The sequence below is a fragment of the Brassica rapa genome, chromosome A07, assembly GCF_000309985.2.
Source record: "Brassica rapa cultivar Chiifu-401-42 chromosome A07, CAAS_Brap_v3.01, whole genome shotgun sequence".
Classification (NCBI taxonomy): domain Eukaryota; kingdom Viridiplantae; phylum Streptophyta; class Magnoliopsida; order Brassicales; family Brassicaceae; genus Brassica; species Brassica rapa.
In genome coordinates this window covers 20105490-20124563 of record NC_024801.2, presented here as the reverse complement: position 1 = coordinate 20124563, position 19074 = coordinate 20105490, and the positions used below count along the sequence as shown (strand labels likewise).

At 38.7% G+C, this 19074-nt stretch overlaps 6 protein-coding genes across 7 annotated transcripts; 1 reads left to right on the top strand and 5 right to left on the bottom strand.

Annotated features, from left to right (window-relative positions):
• Window positions 1-41: 41 nt before the first annotated feature.
• On the bottom strand, window positions 42-2211 carry LOC103830502 (NADH dehydrogenase [ubiquinone] iron-sulfur protein 8-A, mitochondrial). The gene is made up of 8 exons (XM_009106305.2): window positions 2024-2211; window positions 1620-1698; window positions 1469-1522; window positions 1306-1397; window positions 1098-1211; window positions 659-726; window positions 466-577; window positions 42-381 (listed from the first exon to the last, which is right to left on the bottom strand). Exons 1-8 carry the CDS (start codon window positions 2075-2077, stop codon window positions 286-288), a joined length of 669 nt encoding a protein of 222 aa, XP_009104553.1. The 5' UTR covers window positions 2078-2211; the 3' UTR covers window positions 42-285.
• A 51-nt stretch (window positions 2212-2262) lies between these two features.
• Window positions 2263-5161, bottom strand: LOC103830501. 2 transcript variants are annotated; one of them, XM_009106303.3, is made up of 12 exons: window positions 4729-5161; window positions 4522-4657; window positions 4344-4449; window positions 4100-4223; window positions 3919-3984; window positions 3753-3791; window positions 3577-3657; window positions 3443-3490; window positions 3294-3344; window positions 3118-3186; window positions 2800-3033; window positions 2263-2708 (listed from the first exon to the last, which is right to left on the bottom strand). In XM_009106303.3, exons 1-12 carry the CDS (start codon window positions 4894-4896, stop codon window positions 2481-2483), a joined length of 1350 nt encoding a protein of 449 aa, XP_009104551.1. In that variant the 5' UTR covers window positions 4897-5161; the 3' UTR covers window positions 2263-2480. The 2 variants fall into 2 exon arrangements, with proteins under 2 accessions (XP_009104551.1, XP_033131526.1); XM_033275635.1 differs by having other exon boundaries at window positions 4522-4654; window positions 4729-5159.
• A 448-nt stretch (window positions 5162-5609) lies between these two features.
• Window positions 5610-9032, bottom strand: LOC103830500. The gene is made up of 9 exons (XM_009106302.3): window positions 7874-9032; window positions 7666-7795; window positions 7084-7589; window positions 6920-7000; window positions 6726-6830; window positions 6543-6656; window positions 6384-6467; window positions 6208-6279; window positions 5610-6117 (listed from the first exon to the last, which is right to left on the bottom strand). The coding sequence occupies exons 1-9, from the start codon at window positions 8192-8194 to the stop codon at window positions 5845-5847; spliced, it is 1686 nt and encodes a 561-aa protein (XP_009104550.1). The 5' UTR covers window positions 8195-9032; the 3' UTR covers window positions 5610-5844.
• Window positions 9033-9999: 967 nt separating this feature from the next.
• Window positions 10000-10857, top strand: LOC103830498 (photosystem II 10 kDa polypeptide, chloroplastic-like). The gene is made up of 3 exons (XM_009106299.3): window positions 10000-10256; window positions 10349-10407; window positions 10515-10857. Exons 1-3 carry the CDS (start codon window positions 10094-10096, stop codon window positions 10716-10718), a joined length of 426 nt encoding a protein of 141 aa, XP_009104547.1. The 5' UTR covers window positions 10000-10093; the 3' UTR covers window positions 10719-10857.
• Window positions 10809-13992, bottom strand: LOC103830499 (DNA repair protein recA homolog 1, chloroplastic). The gene is made up of 13 exons (XM_009106301.3): window positions 13322-13992; window positions 12845-12936; window positions 12658-12733; window positions 12519-12581; window positions 12309-12438; window positions 12135-12220; window positions 11916-12041; window positions 11743-11847; window positions 11594-11650; window positions 11453-11515; window positions 11310-11386; window positions 11153-11225; window positions 10809-11060 (listed from the first exon to the last, which is right to left on the bottom strand). Exons 1-13 carry the CDS (start codon window positions 13754-13756, stop codon window positions 10938-10940), a joined length of 1506 nt encoding a protein of 501 aa, XP_009104549.2. The 5' UTR covers window positions 13757-13992; the 3' UTR covers window positions 10809-10937.
• Window positions 13993-14853: 861 nt separating this feature from the next.
• LOC103830497 (protein PAT1 homolog) lies at window positions 14854-18439 on the bottom strand. The gene is made up of 5 exons (XM_009106298.3): window positions 18056-18439; window positions 17723-17865; window positions 17543-17599; window positions 17326-17389; window positions 14854-17203 (listed from the first exon to the last, which is right to left on the bottom strand). Exons 1-5 carry the CDS (start codon window positions 18138-18140, stop codon window positions 15207-15209), a joined length of 2346 nt encoding a protein of 781 aa, XP_009104546.1. The 5' UTR covers window positions 18141-18439; the 3' UTR covers window positions 14854-15206.
• Between the last annotated feature and the right edge of the window lie 635 nt (window positions 18440-19074).

Below are 19074 nucleotides of genomic sequence, written 5' to 3'. Positions count from 1 at the left end.
TAATTAACCACGGATTGTTCTTATATAGAAGCATAATCATGTACAAAATCATTTTTTGAAAAATAGTAATTAACCATGCAGGTATTATGGATATAAATCAATGAAAATATGGGATGTATTGTCTCGCTTCAAAAGCAGAACATATCAATTATACACAGCACAAAGCTGGAACACAAAAGAGTTTTCAAACTCATAAGATCTCATTTTTTATTTCTAGCAGAAGCAATGAAAAAACGTTTTCCCGGGAAATAACTTGAAGCAAAAGACTGTCGTAGAATGTCTTTTTTAACGGTAGAGACTCTCTGACTTCAGATTCTCAGCAATCTCAGTCTCCCATCGATCTCCATTCTCAAGAAGCTTTTCTTTGTCATAGAGAAGTTCCTATGAAAAGGAGGGAATAACAAAAGGTTCAATATGCATGCCACAAAAGCATAGATGGATAGAAAACTGTGTGATAAAGCTGACCTCGTGTGTCTCGGTTGCGAATTCAAAGTTAGGTCCTTCCACAATTGCATCAACGGGACAGGCTTCTTGGCAGAAACCACAGTAGATGCATTTCGTCATGTCGATGTCGTACCTGTAGAGCTCCAAATCATCATGAAAGGGTAACAAATAAAGCATATGTGGTTATTAAACTGCAAGTGCAGGGATATGTGACCTAGTGGTTCTACGGCTACCATCTTCACGCTCCTCTGCTTCTATTGTGATTGCTTGAGCTGGACATACCTGATGAAATAGATACACAAAGTATCCCTCTCAATATCACAATCCAACGAAAGAAATTATTCCATAGCCTTGTAAGATACTATATGATCTAATGAGCAGATAATATGCATCAAGTATGAGGCAATTCATCAGAATTGCTAGCGACTCTAACAGGAAATATTACACTAATACTCAAATGGTTCTCCTAATAACCAGGATAAATTTCCATAAGCAGCAGCCTGTGATCTGGAGCTATGGCGTATATCAGCAGCAGAACCGGGTTCCCACAGCAGAGAGTTAACAATCTTTGTTAAATCAATGCAAAGGTACTCATCCCCTTGAGATGCCTTACAAGAGCTATTAATACAAAAGAACATCAAATCAAGACTCACAGCTTCACAGAGTTTGCAGGCAATGCAGCGTTCCTCCCCAGTAGGATAACGACGAAGAGCATGTTCACCGCGGAAGCGAGGGCTCAGCGGACCCTTCTCAAATGGATAATTGATCTGGAATACACACACAAGAAATAGGAGCTTCAGAATCAATACAGAGTTTCTTTCAAACAAAGAGAGGTTTGAAAGATGTAAGTAAGTAACTCACAGTAACTTTGGGATCAAAGAAGTACTTGAGAGTCAACGACAAACCACGGACCATTTCAGTGAGAAACAGTGTGTTTATGCTCCGTTCAAAGACTGCCAAAAAAAAGAAGAAGCAAAGTATGAGAAAAGAAAAGAGTCTGAGAACATATGTAAATAGGTTTTACCAGTATTCCAGTCCTTGGAGATTTCCTTAGCAAGTTGCTCCTCTTCTTCATCATCTGAACCAATTACACAAGGCAAACACATACGAATGTTTAAAAACGACAACGAAAACAAAAAGAGCAGAGCAGAGCAGAGAAAGAGAAGAGAATATACCTTTCTTGGAGCCGTAAGAAATAGCACGGGACTGCAGTCCATAAAGATGACATCCCTGCAAAGCTTTCCCTGACAAAACCTATGGAAATGAAGATAAAGCTAATAAGAGAGGTAGCCAATAAGTAACCTACACATAATCACGCAATATAAACTGTCATTTCGTGACGGAGTCTCCCTCATATGATTCCTAGATCAGTTAGATAAAATTAAATCCCTATCAAATTCCTTTTTTCAATCTACAATCTAAATAATTAAGACACAAGGTTCGGTCTGAATCACACAGTTTCGATTTTGAGACACAATCCCGAAGAGACAGATAATAATCTTATTTGATCCCAAAAAACTCTTAAGAGACATCCAAACAAGTAGAAAAGTAAAAAGAAAGGAGCGAAGGAGAATCATACGAGATGGCGAGCACGGAGAGTATCCAGTGACCTGCGAGCCAGCATCGAAGCCATTGATGATGATGAGATTCGATTTAGGGTCCGCTCCTTCCTTCCTTCCTTCTTCTTCTTCTTCACTCAGATTAAAACCAACAAAGATAGTTTACGATTTAGTCCCTGGTACAATACCAATTGGATTACTAAACCGGTGTCATTACCGGATTATAAAATTAACCGAATCATTGAGTTACAAAGTCAAATCCAGTTCAGTATAAAATATTATTACATTTTCGTCCCTGGTACAATAGCAATTGAATTCCTAAACCGGTGATATAACCGGATTAACCGAATCATTCCCTTTTTAACGGGATACAATCTAAATTTTGGAGTTACAAAGTGCAAAAGCTTTTAACTGATAGTTCTTGCGTACACTTCTTTACAAAGAAAGATTGTGAAAATGTTTTTTTTTCTTGGTAGATCAATGATTTGGTGCAATGTGGAAAGAGTTCCCACAGTTAATGTGAGATTGCATCAACGGATTCCATCTATCGAATATTATCCGGCCACCACGCCCCATCCTCCCCTGAAACCGGCTTTGAGGGTGACCGGACGATGATGAGTCAGGTGCTGGAGGAACGATCCCTGCAGCTGCCAGTTTCTCAGGAACCAGCGGTTTTGTGAACAGCATCACCGCTTCATTAGGATCCTGAACCAGTGTACAGGATTTGGTTTAGTGATTAGTTATAGCAACTAAAGAGAGATAAGAGGGAGGTGGTGTAGTTAGAGACGGTTATAACCAGTCTGTGAAGCCAGTTGTGATGCGAGTGTCGTCTCCTAACTTCTTGTTTTATGCCTCCGGGTTGAGATGCATTGAGGTTTGAGTTTGTGAAACGAGAGTTAGGAATGACGGATGGTCTTGTGCGTAGATGTGTGCTGGTGTAGTCATCTGAGTCCATCAACTCCTCGTCGCTTGACCCAAATTTGTAAGATGATGTTGTAGCTGGTGGGTCTTCCAAGAGCTCTGTTTCATGCTGCAATATCAAAACCCAAATGTCAGACTTGAGCATCAATAAACACACGAGAGTTCTAGGAGGAGGAGGAGTAAGTAGTAGTACCCTGTATTGGAGTTGCATTCTCTGAAGGCTAACCTCGCCATCCATGACATCCCTCTTCTTTTCTTCTCTCTGGCAAATAGTAACATCGAATAAGTGACTTTGAGAATGCAACACTTTTTGTTAAGATATGAAATGAAGTTACATACAAGTCAATATAAAACTGTCATAAAGAACACCTTAATGAGGGCTTCCAGAATGGTCTTCGCTTGGTCAAGATTGCGTCTAACCTGAATAATAATCATAATAATATTCAGAATCAAACAGAAAAAAAATCATGAAAGAGCACTAACAGATAATTAACAGCCCAGAAAGAAACTAAAAGTACCTGTCGAAGCTTTTCAAACGACTGCACATTGTTTTCTCTCCTTTGCATCTATAGTAGCAGAATCAAAGCCTTATTAGTGCTTTACTTTCTCTGATAGAATTTAAATATAAGAAAGTATCACGATAAGAGCCTACCCTTCTTGTGTGGAGTCTGTGAGCTTTCTCCCTTGGCCTAAACACATTGTAGGGATTGGTGTCATTGACCGGTGGAGGGGGCTGTTCCAAACAAAGAAGCAGAACTTCAATCAAAATAATCAAAGTAAGATCCCTAGGCCTTGATTGTTTCAACAACCGTAAATAATGGTACAAACCTGCAAACGCCTCAAGATTGGCTTCTGCCATCTTTTGCGCTATGTTCACATACAAAAAGAAAATGAAACATATGCGTATTAGTCTTATAAGCCAACCGTGCTCCTCCAGATGGCTTACTGGTTTGTAATATTAAATAACAATCAAACCATAAGGTTAATGCCAAACCTTGTCTTTCCAGAAGTTGAAGATAGCTTGGAAGACTCCATAATTAATAGAAAGTGATTGCAGCGCCTGTAATAAGATTACAAGAAGAATCACTAAAATCTCTGTATGAGTGTATATTTACAAGAACAAGAGATGTGATAATCCAAAAGACAAGGAAGCAACAATCAAAGCAAAGGTATACCTCAATAGCAGCATCAAGCTGCAAACGCACAGGAACGGGAGAACCAAGGGTAGGTGTAATAACTCCAGCTCTTTCCCGCGTCTTGTGATCCAACACCTCTAGCTTAAAAATAATGCTCTCAAGCCTGTTTCAAACAATTCAACACATTTACACTTTTAGTAGAATCCAATCACTTTTGAGTACTATATAGAGCGAACTAATCCATCTACAATAAGAACATGATTTATCAGATCGATTAGTTTACATTTCGGGTGAAAGCTGCTTGTTGCTATCCTTATCAAACTCATAAAGCCAGTCATCATCCTCATTGTCAAGATCATACTCCACAAACTCTCCAAGCTCAGACCGAGCTACAAAACAAAAAAACACAAGACTTAATAGTCTCCATGTAAACAAATAAAGCACCTTCACCTAACTAGTACCTCCTCTAGCACGTAGATAAGAAGCAGGTTGACCAAAAGTAGCTAAATAGTCCCGTTCATAAGTATCCACAACAACAAACTGAGGCGTTGGTATCTCTGAAGCAAGTTTCTTGCTTGGCACCACTGGATGCACCTGCTAATAATGCAATACAAAAGATCACATTTTTTTACACTACAGACAATGAAGAAGCGAGTTGGTACACTAACCTCATTGTCAACATCTACGGAAGAAGCAATACGAAGCAGGAGCTGAGAGTTTCTGGTGGCGGAAGTTGGTGTAGTAGTGTCGTCGTCTTCAAAGTCTTTAAGAGATTTTAAAATGGGAAGCTTCTTGTGAATGTCTAATGGCCGTGGCCGGAAAGAAAGCCTACTCATTCTACTTACAAGAGTGTGTTTTGTGTATATATATGTATTTAGCTATACGTGTTGCTCCAATAAGACAGGAAGAAGACAAGGAAACTGATAGGCTTCCGACAAAACAGTAAAGCAATCGAACGCGGATTTAAAGGTTTATAGTTTTGAATCTGGAAGAAAGAAATCAAATTCAATACGTAAGCAAGCCTCTCCCTTTATCGTCGAACAATCTCAATTTCTAGGGTTGTTTTTTGTTTGTTTCCTCTGCCGGAGATAATTGCGGCGGTGCCAGAAAAGGAAACAATTAAAATTTGATAATTACGTTTTTTGTTTTGTCAGTAACATATATACAAGGAGGGAAAACTCTGGCTAATCAACTTTTGTTTTGCCCAAAAACATATTCAAAAGTAGAAACAATTATTTTCTAAAAAATATTCAAGTCTTAGTAATAGTTTAGTGGTTTCACCTAGTGTTAATTAAATACTTCTACACTAAAAATTTATGTTCTGAATTAAGAAAAACATATTTTATCAACTATTATCAAAAATTAATTAACAAAACTTACATCATACGAGATTTAGATTATACAAATATAATTGTCAGCCAATTATTTAAAATAATACTAATAGTAATCAGTTGTAAAATTATCTATTAATATTTTCTATAATATAAAAAATTGAATTTTATAAATTTGATGATCATTATCATTATTTTTTGTTTGAGCTTTTCTCACATCAAGTGAACTGCTTTTAAATGTACACACTGCTTGTAAAAAAAAAACAGCTTTTTAATGTTTTTTCTTCAAGTAGTTTACAACACTAATAGATTTGTAACAAAAAAATCCACAGCTTATATTTACAGAGAAAGACCCCCAACAGACCATCTTCAGGGCTTGTATTCTTCACTTGCTGTGAATCAGGTTTGTTCAACTCTTCAACCACGGTGAGAGCTATGGAAAGTTTTGAAGAATCAAGTGGATGTTCTTCGCCATTGTTTCTTGCTTTTCATCTGGCTCAACTTAAAAGGGCTCCAGCTTTTTCTCCGTTTTGAAGTCTCACAAAAGAGACCAGAAGCAAGAGCTTGTTGAAGCCAAAGCTCAAACTCTTCTTCATCCTCATCCATCATCTCCACGTCTAAATCCCAAGGGAACCTACTCGACTTTGATCTTTGTGTCGTCTTTTCTAACCCAACCATGTTCACATGAAAGCTTGGCGTATGCGTGTTTGGTCTACACGCCATTCCCTATTTAATACAAAAACCATTAAAAAAAAAACATGTTCATGTTATCTCAATCATCTTCACATACAAGTAATCTGCAAAAAGAGAACTAACCTGGCAAATGGCCCATTCTGAGACGTCAAAGATTTTGCTTTCCGCACAAACAAAAGCACGCGGTATCTCAATCTTTAAAGGACATGAAAAAACAAAGTAGTTATGGATACTTGGATCAAAACAAGATTCGTCATTACAAGCAATCAAGGAAGAAGAGAAGCTTTATACTAACTAACCTTATGTGCTCTCTCCAAGGGTAATGTTCCTTTGAGTTCCACCCACCCATCTCCATCTTTGGCTTGATGATATTGACCACAATCCTGTACATTTAACCAGATTAGATTATCTGAAAGAGAACAAAGATGCGACAAGATAATGGTTTGATTCAATCTCACCTGGCACCATCTTGCCTTTGCTTTACTCCTACTTGTGCACACCCATATGTGTGAATTACCACATTTTGTACAATGTATCCGCCTAGACTCTTCTGATCGATAACCAGGACCACTCTGCAAATGAAAAACAAAACAAATTTGAACATGACAAGTCTCACAAACACGAGCCAAAAGATACTAAACCTGATGTGAAGAAGCATGAGATGTCTGACAAACACTCCTGGTCCTAGACTCTTCTTTTCTTAATTCCTCATCGTAATCTCTCTTCTTTACAATATCAGAAAGAACCTGAAGAAAACAAACGCACAAAAATTCAAGAACATAAGCATCACAATTACAAAAAAAAAAAAAATCAAGATCATATGCCATCCAATCACCTCATAAGCACATTGAAGTTTCTTGAATGATTCACTAGCCAAAGGACTGCCCATGTTTTTATCAGGATGAACCAGCATTGCCTAGAACAACAAACCCCATAACTTCATTAACCTTCATAGAAGCGGCATTAACCCTACACAGCATTGTAAACAAAGAACCAAACCTTCTTTCTATACTCTTTCTTAAGCACCGCATCATCAATCCTTTTGTGCCGAGGGAACCCCAACGCTTCATAATGATTCAAACTTTTCAGTATTCTCTTCATCTCATCAGCTGAACCTGTTTCTACTTTCACAATCTTAACACTAGAAATCTCCTTCACGCTATTAACAACAGTTGCAGGAGCAGTTGGTTCAGCAGATGACTTATCTTCATGAACCTCCTTTTTCTCGGTTTCTTCTTTGAATGGAACTGAAGGATACTCAAATTCTCCTGAGTAATCTTCTTCTATGATTGTTTCTTCAACTTTCTTCGGTTCCTCAGGTTGTGGTTTTTCACTTAGATTGTCACACCACTGAAGAAGACAGTTTAATAAATCGTTGGACAAGAAAGCAAGATTCATTGAGAGCAATAAACCAAGCCATCCAAGTCTGACTTTGACACAGTACATCGCGTATAAGGCCGCCACTAGAACCACCAGACGGGCATGGTTTAAGGAGAATAAATAGCCTAAAAATCAAACAAAACTATATAAATTTAAAAACATGTAAAACAGTATAAATCAAGCATGAAAATAGAAACTTGCCTCCAACAATAAACAATGTACCGGTGATCCAAAAGTTAGCATACATCCATAAAACCAAAATACCAAATAGTCCTACAATAAAGAGCCCAGGAGTGCAACCAAGGTTCAACACAACAGCTGCAGCTGCTCCCTGCATTAGTATATTCAAAAACAATCAACTCAATGTAAAATCCAAATGTAGTAAGACTTTTAGTGGAGAAGACAATACCATACTGAGGAGAACATAGACTAGGCTAGATAAGGAAGTCAAGCTAAGGAAGCAACTCCACATTATCAGAAGCAAAGCAGATGAGCCTAACTTGGCGCTGCAACGGAAACCCCTCAGAATGCAATCTTTCCAGTAAACAATTGACAGACGAATCAGCCGTGATAGCTTCCAACATCCACTACACACCAATGGCCAGTGACGCGCCACGATCTCTCCTATCTTCTCCATAGAAGATCGCATCGCAGAACAAGCATCAGAGCACATATGTTTCTGAGACTGCATCCATTTCCAACCTTGTTTAACCAGCCCAATATCCTCCATAGCTCAAATCCAACAACAAGAGAGCCCACTACTTTTAATCCCTAGCTCAGGCTCGCGTTAACTCACAGAGACAGCGATTGAATGATGTGAGAACAGAACCAAAGAGAAGCTTCACCGGCATGGCTTTCATCTATTGTAAGATCATCACAAGAACTTACTCAATCAGATAAACTTCGCAGAGAAAGATATACAAGAAGCAACACACAGTAGCAAGAAAGACAATCTGTTCACGCCTTATTCGTTCAACGCAAGTCTCTTCACATACAAGTTTCCACAACACAACAGATTTTTTTAAAAGGCAAAGTAAAGCTCCGCAATGTCTGAAACAGACAACAAAAAAAAGGGAATCTTTCTCTTTCCCTTTTTCAGCAAAACCAGTCTTTGCTTCATTCAAAGACATTCTTAGAATTGCCCATGAATGTCTCACTTTTAAAAACCGATCCTTTGATCGGATCCATGAATAAAAATAAGCTTCGTCGGAGAACCACCACCACCGTCAAGAGTGTCCAGGGAGATATAGTGAGTGATAAACAAAAGTAAGATGATGGGCTTTAGTTAAAGTAGATTGTGAAGGGGCACTGTGAGGTTAAAGCTCGTGAGAAAGCAAAAAAACAAAACTTGAAAAGTTTCGAAAAGCTCTTCAAGGTGAGAGAGACGACAAAGTTTCACGTATATAGAGAGAGAGAGAGAGAGAAGATATAATCAATCCATAGAGAAGAAGGCGAGAGAGGTTAATTAACAGTTAATCAATTATTAATTAGCATTAGTTGTTGTATTGGAATTTGGTTCAAGTTTTTATTTCAGAACATGTGCTTTTAAATGATTGTTTGTTTTCATCTGACAAGACTGACATTATTTAGAATATGTTCCTGTTACTTTTTTTTCAACATGTTCCTGTGAGTTCAGTGTTACTATAAAAATATTATGTACTCATAACGAAGAGTTCAGTATTACTATAAAAATAGAAGGATAGGTTCCCTTGACTTATAAGTTACAACAACTTTATATAGTCCATAAGACACAAATCATTGATTTGCTGGGTCCACTTGTATTGGAAGCAGTCTCGGAAAAAAATGTTTATATTTAAATTGTGGTGGGTGATATTTTGATTCAATATATGAAATTGGTGGCTTGTTGATTGTAATCTTACTCACTCTTAGTCGAATCTAATAGTTTTGTATTTTTCTTTCTCTTCTCGAATTAGAAGCTACTTATCAATTAGTCAACCAGTAGTTAAGAACATGCATACAAGAATGTAAAAAAATCATACTATATACCAAACATTGACTAAATCACTAGGTACAATCATGTAGTTTTACATACGCAATTATATATCAGTAGAGTGATCACAACTTGTTCGATGTTAAGGCATTTCAGATAGACAATGGTCAAGTTAGTTGATGTTTCCAGTTATGGAGACGCCATAGTTGAAGGAGCATTAGACATTTATGATTTGTTAATCATCAAAACACACAACAACACATCATCTACTTGTGTGTTGTTTGTCAACACCCAACAGCAACGAGCGACTGAAACGCGTAGCTAAACGCTGGTCGCTGGAAGTGGTCATGTTAACCACTCTGCGTTTCAGTTCACCGTTTGGCGAATTTCAAAAAGTTCAGACAAAGCAATGGGGTTGATTTAAGTAAACTAAAATTTATAGGGGTCAACAACGCAAATAATAAAACAAATACTGAAAATCCTACGTGGCAAAATTGAAGATAACGTTAGTAATGAAGATATCCATGGAAAGCCACACACCAGTCGCCACGTGTGAGGACAAGAATCACTTGTCAGATCTCCTCTCTCATCATATTTAAACACCACACAAACGCACCATGCGAGACATAGAGATTAGAGATCGTAAGAGAAGAAGAGAACTTTGATCTTTGTGAGAACATGGCTGCTTCAGTGATGCTTTCATCAGTGACATTGAAACCTGCGGGATTCACGGTGGAGAAGATGTCGGCGAGAGGATTGCCATCGCTCACAAGAGCTTCTCCTTCTTCCTTCAGAATCGTCGCTAGTGGCGTCAAGAAGATCAAAACAGACAAGCCCTTTGGTCCGTACAACATAACACACTTTTACTTATGAAAACGCTACCGTTACCGTTAAAAGTGTTAGCTTATTCCGTTAAATCTTTTTTTTGTGTAGGAGTTAACGGCAGCATGGACTTGAGGGACGGCGTCGACGCTTCAGGCAGAAAGGGCAAGGTAAAACGGTGTCGTTTAATGTCTTTTTCCGTCTGAGTCACTAAACCGACGTCGTTTTAGTGTTTTTTCCCGTCTTGAGCCTCTAAAACGATGTCGTTTCATTTCAGGGATACGGTGTGTACAAATTTGTCGACAAGTATGGTGCGAACGTTGATGGATACAGTCCTATCTACAACGAGGACGAGTGGTCAGCGAGTGGTGACGTGTACAAGGGAGGAGTCACCGGTTTGGCGATTTGGGCGGTGACACTCGCCGGTATTCTTGCCGGAGGAGCTCTTCTTGTGTACAACACAAGTGCTTTGGCTCAGTAAAATCTTGAAACTGTGTTTAACTCATGTGTACTCGTGTTCCTCTATTATATGTTTTAGTGTCGTTGTTATCTTCTATGTAATGTTTTTAAGAAGCTAAGAACATACTTTGAATCTATAAGAACATGTTTATAGACTGAAACAAATGGAGTTTTGAATGATGATCCTTGAAACTAGAGGAGAACATTATGTTTGCTGATTGGAACATTTAAGATGGATTAGTCATTGAAATTCATCAAGCGAGTTGTCATCTTCTTCTTCATGATGTGAAACAGAAGAGGAGCTGCTGCTAAGCAAAGGGGTTGATTTATGGACATCTCCATCTAACATCAACAATCTTACTCTCTGCAAGCCAACACCATTGCAAAATAAATTAATAAAGATAAACAAACTGATGCAAAGAGTTTAACATTCACATGGGAAGGAAGAAAGCAAACCTTCTCAATTTCGTCTTGAAGAGAAGGGTTTTCCTTTAAATGCTGCAGTGCTTTCTCTCTTCCTTGACCGAGTCTGAAAAAGAGACGCAAAACACAAATGCATATCTCACAATCTGTATCCACGAGATGTCTTGAGTTTACAGTTTAGAAACTAGACCTTTGGTCTTCGTAGCTGTACCAAGAACCTTTCTTGACTACAACCTCCATGATTTCAGCGCAATCAAGAACACATCCCTACAGGTTTTAGGTTTAAGTTAAAAGACAAGGAAACATGCTGTCAGAGAGACTGATGATGCATACCAGTTTACTGACTCCTTCCCCAAACATAATCTCAAACTCTGCTTGCTTATACGGTCTCGAAACCTGCAAATGTAAAAATATATAATAAGACAATTCACTTATGTTCAAATATAATTTGACATGTTTTGCGTAAATACTAACCTTGCTCTTCTGTACCCTTACACGAGCCCGTAGACCAATATCTTCATCTCCTTTGCTCTTTAAATAAGTAAATTGAGAATTAGACATGAGTAACACCGACCAAACCACACAGATATAAAGTACTATCTTAGTAGACCTGTTGTCCTTACAGATTTGATCTTCCCAGCAGAACGAATTTCTAGCCGGACGGACGCAAAGAACTTCAACGCAATTCCTCCACTAGTCACCTCTGGGTTCCCATAGTACACACCAATCTTCATAGCATAACAGAACATCAATGTTAGTTCAAGAAGACAACATAAAAGGTGTATTGTACTAATACCTTGTATCTGATTTGGTTAAGGAAAATAAGTGTACATCCAGCTTTAGAGGCGTTTCCCGACATTTTACGAAGAGCTTGACTCATAAGACGAGCTTGCAACCCCATTTGCTGCATTCCAATCTCACCCTATGCACAAACAGGAGAGTAAACAAATTCTAACTCAGAAACAATTCATTCAAGCAAAGAAAGTAGATGTGGGGGAAGAGATTAAATCATTACTTCAATCTCGGCACGTGGAGTAAGTGCTGAAACAGAATCAACACATATAAGGTCAACCGCACCCGAACGACACATACGGTCTGCAACTGTGTTGAGTAATAAAGAAAGAAACATGTTAGCTAACTCACACGCATGAAAAGTAACCATATCATAATAAGAATGTTTTTGGATTACTTTCTAAAGCCATCTCGCCGTTATCAGGCTGGCACACTATCAAGTTTTCAACATCAACACCTAATGCTTTGGAGTACGCTGGATCAAAGGCATGCTCTGCATCAACGAGCATTGCATTGCCTCCAAGCTTCTGCACAGTTACAAAACCACCATGTTTCAGCAACATATAGAAAGATCAGATCGAAGTAGTTGGTTCACAAGAAAGAAAACCTGAACTTCAGCAATTGCATGGAGTGCTAACGTGGTCTTGCCACTACTCTCTGGTCCATATATCTGCAGTATTATTAAGTCACATAACCAATTATCAGAATGTCACAGTTGTTATTCTTTTCTCTAAGAAAGTGCATACCTCGACTATTCGACCCTTTGGGAGACCTCCACCTAATGCAAGATCAAGCGTCAAAACACCACTCGGAAAAGTCTCTCTGCAATAACACAAATCATTTTTTATTTTTCTGAAATTAAATATCACATGGAGGAATCTAGATGTTTTATAGGACTTGTTGTTCAACAAGTATAAAGAGAGAGATTCTCACACTAGTGCACCACCAGCACTCCCTAATCTGGTTACACTTCCTTTACCAAACGAACCATTAATGTCATTCATAGCTGCCTCTAAAGCCTTTTGCTGTAAACAAAAGTTAGTAAGACTTGAGAACAATGCAAAAAGAGCTGACAACAAAATATGTATCGGTGCCCAAAACAGCTAGAAACAGGACAATGAAAGAAACGAAACTCCCTTCTTGGATCCATAGACAAATATAATAGCTCTCAAGTTGCTATTGATCAAACAAGACAAGACAAGACAAGACAAGACAAGCCAAGCCAAGCCACTCTTAAAATTAAGACACAGTGTCAAAAAATGAAGTTGCTAAAGCTCAACAATTTCCGAACCAATGTAGTAAAGGTTAATACTTTCAGCTCAAAACTAATCCACAAAGACATACAATAACCATTGAGTGGAGACACATGTTGACAGTGAATCGAAAATAGGGAGAAGGGAAGAAGCTTACACGGTCGAGGAAGCGGGAATCAGAGCCGTTGATTCTGTCATCGAGTTCAGAGCGGATAATCTGAGAGGTTTTCTTGGCGGCGTTGACAGTGACCGGAGAATAGAAGCGGCGGGAGTAGCAAGGGGAGAGACGGAGCGGCGGAGAAAACAAACATGGCGTGCAAGTGTTGAGAGAATTGAAGCAATGATTAAGTTTGAGAGACAAGACTAGGCTTGTGTCCATTTTCTGGGATGTCCCAGAAGAAGAAGAAGAACCCCGTAGTACATATACACTTTCGAATTTTACAATAAATAAACAAATATTCTTAATTTTCCTCAATATTATATTGTTTAATTTATCAGAAAAATACAGATATTCCATATATACCAACCAAAATATGCTGGCTGTAGAGTAAGCTAGGATATCACTTGTAAATGTAATGCCCATTGGGCACATGTTTCCATTTAATGGAAAATGGGTTGACAAAAAAAAAAAAAAAAAGCTAGGATTATCACTAAGCCAATCACAGATTTTAATTTATGTTTGTCCAGACACAAGAAAGTTGATCTTATTAAAGCTTCTGAGTTCTGAGAGAAGCAAAAGGCCTCGTGATGAAAATGGCATGTTTGAAAGTCCCAGCATCTTCTTCTAATCCACTCTTTAAGTAATCAGAAAGATTACACTAATGGTTTCACTGATGAGAACATGGTTTAATCAGAGTCAGAGTTTGGAACAATACAAATACATATATTTAGTTTGTATTGATAAGAAGCTCGATAAGAGAGCGACTCCTGTCTCTGGTCATCTAGTAGTTTCCGAGACTGCTTTATCTGTGTTACGAAGGAGAGACCAAGATCGTAAAAAATCAAAAACATCAGCACATTCTAAAAGATCAACACAAAAAAAAAAAAAACATTAGTGTAATCTGTTTAGACTGCTTTATCATGTTAATTTCATGATTGATCGTATATGTGTGATAAGTCGTTTATCTGTTTAGAGACGCATCTTGCTTCTTTTACGTGTTATGGTGTTGTTACTTTTGTAGTGCAGTGGAAGAAGAAGCGTATGAGAAGGCTGAAGAGGAAGAGGCGAAAGATGAGTAACAAGCTTGCGTTTACCAACCCAAACACTCTTTAGTTTTTGTTTCACTAAATCATCAGACTTTTCTTTAATCGGAATTAAAGTTCCAGACTTTTTCCCTCTTGATCAACATCTTGCTTATTGTTTCAACTGGATCTTTTAATTTTATGTCGATAAAAACGCCAACTTATTGCGTTTCTTGCTTCTTATCTGTTTTAGACAATCGATCGTACATGAATCATCATCATCCTCATAAATGATAAAACTGACATCATCTTTTTGTCAATAGAATCATGGTTTCTACTCCTACTCATCATTCTAAATTCCAAATCCTATCTACTGCACTCTGTCCCACAACCGTATGCAATCGCAGCTCCTCAAGAACCTATTTAGCCACCTCCAATTCATCATCATGAGCTATCTCTTCAACGATCAGATATAAGTGTACTCTTTGCTTCTTGGAAGAGATGTGATATGAACAAACAAATAGGATTCATTACCAAAGCATAACCCAAAATATTTATTTGGCAAAACATTGAAAGAGAAAGGAAAGTATCAAAACATAAAAAAGGTTTCGAAACAAAAAAAGAAAACCACGATGACAGAGAACACAGAAAACACATAATGCCTTGGCTACAAAGTTCTGCAAAGCTAAAGACTTTCTTTCTCTGTACAGAGAGACCGAACCTCTTCTTCGCTGCTTTTTTTCTACTACCAAAAAATAAAGAGTTTAAACTCTCTACCGTTCTTTTTACCCTTTCTGCATCATCTTATGCTTCATATACAGACATCGCGGTGCCGTAAGGTTTCTTGATTCTAGATACTATCAGCCCAAGACTGGCTCGGTTTTCTGGCTTCCAAGCATGGATCGTTTCAAAAACTCCATTAGCAATCTCTTTTGCTGCTCATCGATATGTGGGAAACTCGAACGTAGAAGCTCAATGGGCATTTCACGGACAATGGCTTGCGCAGCTGCATCAGATATCTCACTAGCAAACTCTGGTGGCAACTGCGAGTTCAGAGTCTGCATGATACCGTCGTACTTGCTGATGCAGTACCTCATCAGAAGGTTGAAGAACTCATTGAAGGAAGCACGCCATAGAGCCATGCCCGCATTGTTGAAGTTATTAGCCCGGAGAAGCTCAGAAGCCCTGTCGAGTGTAGATTTCAGTACCGTGGAAGCTCCGTCTCCAACAGGGCTGCCTAAAGGACGGAGCGGTGGCTGCTCGGAAGAACAGGAAACAGCTGCTAGACAGGCGCTTATGGGTCCTAAGTCCATCTTGTGAATGCACGAGTTCACAACGTTGGCAAGCTTGTTTGTGGTTTTGGTGATATCAGGATCGGATGAGAGGACTCCAAACAGTGATCTCAGATGACGGAAAATGGCCATGCAGACTATACGCATAAGGTCGCTGCCAGGGAAAATAAGCTGAAGATACCTGATAAGTAGTTTCCGACCCTTTGGAAGAGAGATGATACTTTGAAAGATTAAATCATCCTGGGACCGGCTTTGCCCATTCTTGGCAAGGGGATCAACGAGCTGCAGTGAAACCGCAAGGGTTTCCAACAAAGCTTGCCGTTTCTGTTTCAACTGGATTCCTCCATCCTGGAGTTGGGTAAGCTCTAAGAAACGATCTATGTCGTCAACATCAAGGAGGAGATTATGACCATCCTCAATGTACACTCTAGCTGCGAGCAAGGGTTCCTCATCAAGGGGCTTATCGGTAGCCCTGTGCTCTGCATTGTCAGACTTGGTTGAATTTGGAGGATCCACTTCAAGAAGGGGACGAGGCCTGCGGATTGAAGAGAAAGGAACTCTACCAAGACTATGAGCATCAACTTGAAGAAACGCATGGGGCTCATTGTTTGTACGTGCCCGTGGATGTAGTAGGTCCCTCAAGTGGTTTGGACAGAAATGATGTTTCAGTTTCGCACCTGCAGATTTCTTAGCAAGACAGGCTTGATGGTAGTAATCATCAACGTAAGGATCATTGCTGTGTGTAGCAACAAGCTGCGTTCTCAGAATATTCTCTATCTCCCCTGCTGTCATGTATTTAGACCGGTAAGGAGGCAACCCACTATATTTCCTCTGAACACCACCATCAAAGCCTTGTTGATGAAAACGCATGTTCGGTCTGTTGCCTTGAGCCGACCCTGGTCTTGATTCCCTAGGATCAACAAAGCCAAGCATTCCATCATAACTTGCGGAAGATGATGATCGAGAAAGGTGGGGACTGAATAACTGAGGCTGCATTCCTGGCATATGACCGAGAGGAGGCTGCATTGGATGTTGTAACCTATTCTGAGATCCCTGCATCTGAGGGGGCATCAAACCGTTTTGATGAGGCAGCTGTTGTAGCATCGCGTTATTCATGATCCCTGAATTATCACCAGGATGCACATTTTGACGATTCATCCATTGAGCGGGAGGGCGATTATTCGGAGGAAGAGCAGGACGAAACTGAGGCATGTTCCCAGTGCGCTGGGGAGACCCATGATGCATGCCAGCCAACTGAGGCGGCAAAGTAGGGAACTGAGAGAAGTTTGGCGATCCCATTTGAGGCCCACCAGAATGATATGGTAAATTTGGGTGTCCTAAGCGCTGATCTGGTGATATGCTGCCTTGAGGAGGATATGAAACAAAAGATGACTTCGGGACAATGATCGGCTCACTGGGAAACTGTTGTTGATTGAGGTTTTGATGCAGCTGACGTTGTGGTTCAGGATACGGTGTTGCCGACCACGCCTTGTCATCTTTGATAGCATCAGAGCCATGCCAATCAGGTAACTTCTCCCTCTGAGTCCACTCAGGTACTAAAGAATCTGAGAACAAAAAGAAAGACATTGCATTGTTAAACCACAAACCAAAGCCTTCCTTGTAAGGAAGATGGAGAACCATGAAAATGAATGAAATCTGCAGGGAAAATACAAGATTTGAAACTCACTCTGGCTCGATCGCCTATCAGTGATTGGTCCCATGTTTCTATACACATCAGGATCCCTATTCAACTATAATAACATAGAAAGAAAAGAAAAATCCTCAGATCAAAAGTTCCACCAAAGCAAAGCTTTAAACTTTCATAATAAAATATACCAGAAATAGAAGTGTATGATTGCATATATGATTCAATTATAATGCGTATTGTTTGAAAGCTAACCAACCTTTGAAAAAGTAGTAGCAAGATCATCAACGTCAGACAAAGGCCTAGAATCCCCAACCTGCATATATCGGGGAGTAAAATTTTGAAGTCACTAGAGTATATAAAAACCAAAGAAAAGCTCCATCTCTTCCAAAACATAGAAAAAAAAGCTAGCTTAAGAGAAATAGAGTGGAATTTAAACCTCTTCCTTATCAAAAGAGAAGCCATCCCCTATCCCATTGAAAGACAAAATCTCATCTTCCTCTTCCAATCCACCAAGCTCAACCTCCTCCACCACATCGTTCCCAAAAAACGCATACTGAGATGCATCGAACACTGAATCACCTGCACCAAAGAAACCTTACTATAATATAATGCAAGTTTGATACAAAACGCAAGAAGCCAAAGCGCAGGTACAATACTATTTCAGATTCCTCCTAAATCTTCTTCTTCTAACAAATCAAGTAAGCATCAAATTCAAGTTCGACATCGAGATCCAGATTCAAACTACATATAAACGATCCGAAGAACAAACCTGTAGGATTGTCTACAGCTTTCTTAAGATCATCGGGTCCAGGAGCTTGATTCATACTGCTTCCCCCCATACCAAAAGCATCCATAATCGATTACCGGTGTTCGATTGCTTCGTATAGATCCCTACGCTAATCTAACTATCGAATTGTTTATGAATCTGAAAATCCCAAGAGGTCTTGTGAGATGGATGTAAGATTCAGGATCGTGGATTCAATCAGAGTAACGAGCTTCTCTACTGAGAAATTCAATACATATCGTCGGCTAGGCTCCCCCGTGACGGAAGCAGATGCGGAGAGAGAAGCAGCGGAACCCTAGATGCGAGAGAAGAAGATATAGCGATGCCTACTCTCTTTTTTCCTTTTAATAATTGATGCAAATAGAGAGTATTTATCTATTTTAAGATTTTTTTTAAAAGAAAATGAGCTCTAACACATTAAAATCCTAATCAATTATCTTTCAATTCAAATGGATGGTAAACGTGTTTTTCTATGACTTTTTGTTTTACTAAAATGTAATCAATACTATTAAAAAGAAACAAGTCTTAAAAAAATCTACTTATACAAAGATTACTGGACCTATTTACTAAAAGTTTAAAATTTATTATTTAATATCTAACTTAATCAGTTTTTCTATAATTATACGATTCAAACCTCAAATACGAGACCCACATGGTATATATTCTTCAGAACCGTTTTTAGTAGAAAATTTATTAAACTTATTACGTAAATACTTACCCAGTAAAAATATTATTAGACTTATTACATAAATACTTACCCAACCATTATTAAAATTATATATGATGTTGCTTTGTTGAGTTTACATATCGTAGAACATTGACCCTTTAAAATGATATATATTTCGTTATATGTTAAACCGCACCAGATGTGTAGACCTTATAATATAATTACGGGATACCTATAATTATATATGGGTTATAGTTTTCTATTTTCTTGGCATATATGTGTTTCACTTATTGGTGAACGTCAACTAATATTTTCTTCATATTTTTGAAAATCCCCC